The sequence below is a fragment of the Gossypium hirsutum genome, chromosome D04, assembly GCF_007990345.1.
Source record: "Gossypium hirsutum isolate 1008001.06 chromosome D04, Gossypium_hirsutum_v2.1, whole genome shotgun sequence".
Classification (NCBI taxonomy): domain Eukaryota; kingdom Viridiplantae; phylum Streptophyta; class Magnoliopsida; order Malvales; family Malvaceae; genus Gossypium; species Gossypium hirsutum.
This window is the reverse complement of record NC_053440.1, coordinates 42,673,985-42,678,788: the sequence shown is the minus strand read 5'-3', so window position 1 is coordinate 42,678,788 and position 4,804 is coordinate 42,673,985. Positions and strand designations below refer to the sequence as shown.

The 4,804-nt window shown below is 29.2% G+C and overlaps 1 protein-coding gene across 21 annotated transcripts; it reads left to right on the top strand.

Moving 5' to 3' along the window:
* Positions 1 to 911: 911 nt before the first annotated feature.
* Positions 912 to 4,555, top strand: LOC107899652 (uncharacterized). 21 transcript variants are annotated; one of them, XR_001684768.2, is made up of 7 exons: positions 944 to 1,166; positions 1,769 to 1,823; positions 2,071 to 2,205; positions 2,528 to 2,651; positions 2,777 to 2,929; positions 3,087 to 3,181; positions 4,297 to 4,555. XR_001684768.2 is itself a non-coding variant. In XM_041091188.1 (5 exons), exons 3-5 carry the CDS (start codon positions 2,871 to 2,873, stop codon positions 4,485 to 4,487), a joined length of 345 nt encoding a protein of 114 aa, XP_040947122.1. In that variant the 5' UTR covers positions 912 to 2,205; positions 2,594 to 2,651; positions 2,777 to 2,870; the 3' UTR covers positions 4,488 to 4,505. The 21 variants fall into 21 exon arrangements, 8 of the variants coding, with proteins under 8 accessions (XP_040947122.1, XP_016680907.2, XP_016680912.2 ...); XR_005912028.1 differs by having other exon boundaries at positions 953 to 1,166; positions 2,053 to 2,205; XR_001684770.2 differs by having other exon boundaries at positions 954 to 1,166; positions 2,117 to 2,205; positions 4,297 to 4,505.
* The last annotated feature ends 249 nt before the right edge of the window (positions 4,556 to 4,804 follow it).

The window sequence follows — 4,804 nt, the reverse complement described above, 5'->3', positions numbered from 1 at the left end:
GTTTATAGATTATGGGTTTAGGGGTTATGGTTTATGGTTTATGGTTTAAAGGTTGGGGTTTAAGGTTTAGAGGTTATGTGTTAAAGGTTTATAGTTTTAGGGTTTTAAGGTTTAGGTTTATGATTTAGGGTTTAGATTAACTAGTGTTTTCTAATTTATATATTAATTAATTTCTTATATAATTGTAAAAGAGATAATATTTCTTCAAAATCGTGTGAAGATTTGGTTCTTCAAAATCTATATAAGCTATATCCAAGGATATCCCCATCTTCTCCCATCCCGTTCAGTATTTTTAGTGCTCGGTTCAGTTTTTTTATCCAGTTCAGTTTTTTGCGTGTTTTGCTTTGCCCCCGCCGTGATCAAATAAGAATTGATTGAATAGATTAAACTTTGCAAAGGTTTTAAAATATTGAATTAATTAGTGGGCCAAGCCAGACCAAGCTGTGCCAATGCCAAATTTTAAAAACTTTTCCAACTTCAAGCTCGTTTTACCCGAATCACCCATTTCATTGTTTAAAAACAATAAAAAATATAAATCTAAGCCTAACCATATTTTGGACTAGGTAGGTTGTATGGGTAGTGAACATTTCTAATTATCATTTAGAGAGTAAATAATATATATTTTTCTAAATTTTGAAAGGTTTTATATTTTTCGTGATTTAAAATTTTAAAATGAATTTTAAAAGATTTTAAATTTTTTAAAAATTTTAAAAAAAATTTAAACTTTTATTTTTATAATATTTATATACTTTTAAAAAAAAGACCAAATTAATAAAAAAATACAAACTTTAAAGGCTACAAAATTTTATAAAATCACTTGACTAATAATTTTTAACAGATAAAATAAAAGATTTTTAATAGAATAAAACAATATCATTTTATTCAAAATGAAATAATTTTTGCGGCATTTTTATAGCCATTTTATAAATTTCTCCCCTGAATTCCCTCCCTAATTCCCCCCTTAAAACTCCGACTTTACAAACACACCGTCCTTTAAAACTTTTAACTCCATGCCCATTGCAATTTTTTCTTCCTCAACCCCAATTTTTAAACGCCCTTTGGAACCCTAGATTTTTCCGTGCAGAACTTTTCTTAAACGCCCCAATTCTTAAACGCCGCTTATCTTGCTTTCCTTCATTTCACTGCGCCCCCTCTTCCTGACCCTGGTACCATCTTTTAATTTAAGAATAAGCCAAACCCATATTTCATTTTCTTCAGTTTCTGTTAACAACCGTTCATGCTAGTGTTTTCAGGAACTTTTTTATTTTTTTTAGATGGAAATGCAATTTGTAGGAAGCCAATCTGTTTTATCTATTTCCCCCCGTTTTATTGTTATTTTCAGTTGTTTTATGTTAATTTTCGTTCTTTTTATTTGGATTTCAGTTGATTTTTATTTTGATATTTCATTGTCGTTTAGAGTAAATGCAGAGTACATCTATCGATGAAATGGATTTCGCCATTTCCGTTTAATGGTGAATTCGATTTTTGTCTTTTTTAAAGAATCATGGGTTCTTAACTTAGAGGAACTGGGAAAAGGAAAGAAACTTCTGATTTTGATATTTTGAAATTTCTAATTTTGGACAATTTGAAGTCTGAAAGAATTGGTTTATATGCTCAAATAAGCGTTATAAGGACCTCAAAAACTACGTTCATAATTGTTTATGTTCAAATGGGTGCTCTGAATGCTAGACTATCGTGCTGGTCAGCAAAAGTTCAATGGCCTTGTCATATAGATTTTGTAACAAACTATTTTGATTTTATCTTTTAGGCAAATAGTGTGGGCTTTTGATGCACCTAGAAAGTAATGGTTTTGATTTTATAAGGTCAGTGCTCTTTCATTGATTTTTCACTCTAGAATGTGCTGATAAGAATTTGATCATAAAATTGTTGTTATATGCACCTTCAGCTTTTTAATTCTTTTGTATGACTTCGGGAACCTGTACATGTTTTACTTTTATAGAACTTTTGGAAGTTTTCTTTTTCTTTTAATTTTTATTTTCCGCCTTCCCTTGTCAACGGTTTAATTAAATTTATGATGCATATGTACTTTAGATTCTGTGATTCTTGTAGGTTCTTCAAATGCAATTGCAAATTTTGATAGTAATATTGCTAACAGAAGCCTGCAACCAGAAAAACAAGAAGCATGTCGAGATTCTCATTTCAGTGACTGTGCTTCTATTTGCAACAATAATGAAAAATTTAAAGGTCAGAAAACTTATGTTGAATACGAGCATGCCTAACGTTTTACCAGCTCAAACCAAAAGAAAAATCGGATAGCTTATTTGTTTTATTATTACATAAAAGATGATTATTTGCTGACCATGTTCCTATTAGTAGCCTTGTGCACTTCCCTTACATGTCCTCGGAATTCATAACCTCTAATCGTACTCAAAGTTATGCTCTTTAATTCCAAAACAAAATTACGTATTTTCTTAGCTCTTTAAGGTCATGCAATTGAATTGTTGACTGTGACACGTTCCATGCATAAATTACGTATTTTCTTAGCATTAGTTGTTAATGTTCACAGATGTGTAGATTATTTTCTCAATTCTTTCGATGGCAAGCTAGAGCTTTTATTTAAAATATTTGAAAGGCAGGAAGAGTGAACTGGGGAAGTTTGCTGGTTTGGACTTTACACAACCAGTGTTGAGGTATAGTATAAGCCTGCATGTAATAACAATTTGTACTTGTTCTAATCAATGAACTTAAATTGTATGTTTGATCATTGTGCTTTAGTCTAAAGTGAGGAGCTTTTGATCTGATCATAACATGATAGGCATTTATTCCAAACACTGGGCGCGGTATTCAAGGTGCAACCTCCCCTTGTTTGGGCCAAAACTTTGCAAAAATGTTTGAGATAAACTTTGAAAATGAAAAAGGGGAAAAGTCTATGGTCTGGCAGAATTCCTGGGCATATAGCACTCGAACGGTAAAATAATTTTCTCTTTACTTTATGTGGGCATCATTAATCATCATTAATCTCAAGTATTTTGTTAGGCAACAACATGAGCTGGATCATATTCTAATCTATCGAGGCATATGTAGCTCATTTTTCTTAAATGATGTTTTAAGTTTTGTATATATAGGAGGTGGGAGAAAGATGTGAAAGCTCGAACAAGGGGTGAGATGGGAGCAGCTAAGTCTCTTTGTACCCCATTCGAACAGCCTGAACTCCCAGAAGGTACTTGACTCCATCCATGCAGGCATTTCTTTTAAATAATTTAAAGAATAATTTAAATATATTATGAAATTAACCCTTTTCCATCCAAATTTCTTTAGAGCAAACAAGGTTTTATATATAAAATTATATATATTGTCAATGATTATGTTTGATTGATTCTGCTGGAGTTCAGAATCTTGACAGAGCTGCTTTATAAGAAGCTTAGTTGGCATTTCAATTTTTCAATTCATCTATAGATAAAATAACATTTAGTCTTTAAATTTGTCAAATTTTTTAATTTTGTTCTTCAATTTTTTTTATTCTACATTAATTTTGAAACTTAACAAAATTTTTCAATTTAGCTTGGATTGAATGTTACTTTATCCCTTTCTTTAAAGTCGGTTTCAAATAATAATTGATAAAGCTTAACTATTATCTAATTTTATATAATTATCTTATTTAGGTTATTAATTTTAATTCAATAGTCTGATTGTATACCAGTTTTCGTGAATTAAAAAAAATCAATTTCCAATTAAACCTAAACAAAAATAAAATTGGTCAAATTACATTCAATTCCATCTAATAAGAACCAATAGATTGATCACTTGCTTACAAAAATATAAATGGAATGCATATACTAACTGTGATATGTTTATTACATTTTTGGGGTTTGATAAATGGATCATATTGAAAATTTTTATTATATTTAAGTTTACTAAATATCATCTACTTTTTGTTTTATTGCCGTTTTTTATAGTTGCCTTATTGTTACTAGTACTTTATCTCATTTGTTTTGGTTTTGGTCATTTCCTGTATTAGAAAGAATTCATAGTGTATAAGTTAAAGCAAACAAAAGGCCTATCCTCAAGCCAAAATGCATGGCTGAATAGGTAAGTACTAGTAACAATTGAATAGTTTAGTCAATCATTAGAAATAATGCCTATTTGTGACACATGGAAGAGCTATGATTGAGATTGTTTGTTAGTATGGTTCAACTTGCTACTAAAGCTGCACATAATTGTTTGTTATATATATTTTTTTGAGCTTTAATGGCTATATATATTTTTTATTTTTAACATCTCTATTGTTTACCAAGTTTGTTAGTTTATCTGATTCTTTGGTTTTGCATCCTTTAGATATTGAAGGTGTAGCAGAGGATTCAATCTCTTCAAGCTGGAAAAGCCAAGGCTTAGCACTTCTTCAAGTGGAATGTTATTTAATGTTGCATTCCATGGTCGCTTATCCTAGTCAGAACTTGAATTTGGTGTTATTGAAACAGTGTTTTGTAGCTACCTTGTGTACTAACTTTTTTAACCATGATTGTTAATTATTATGTGTTTTGTAACTTCTTTTATAATTGGCCGAGTTAATATAGATTAGATGAGTTGTGAGGTAGATTTCTTATTTATTTAAACATAATATTTAAAATCTAAATTTAAATTCATTAATTTTTATATTTAGTTTTAAATTTACAATTTTAATAGAAAATTTAATTTAATTAATATTTTTTATCCTTAAATGTATATAGTTTAAAGTTTAAATTTTAAAAATAAAACATTATATAATATTTATCATAGAAATAAATATTATTTAATTAAAATATTTTTTAAAGGTCATAATCTTTAGCGGCGTTTATGGGAAAAG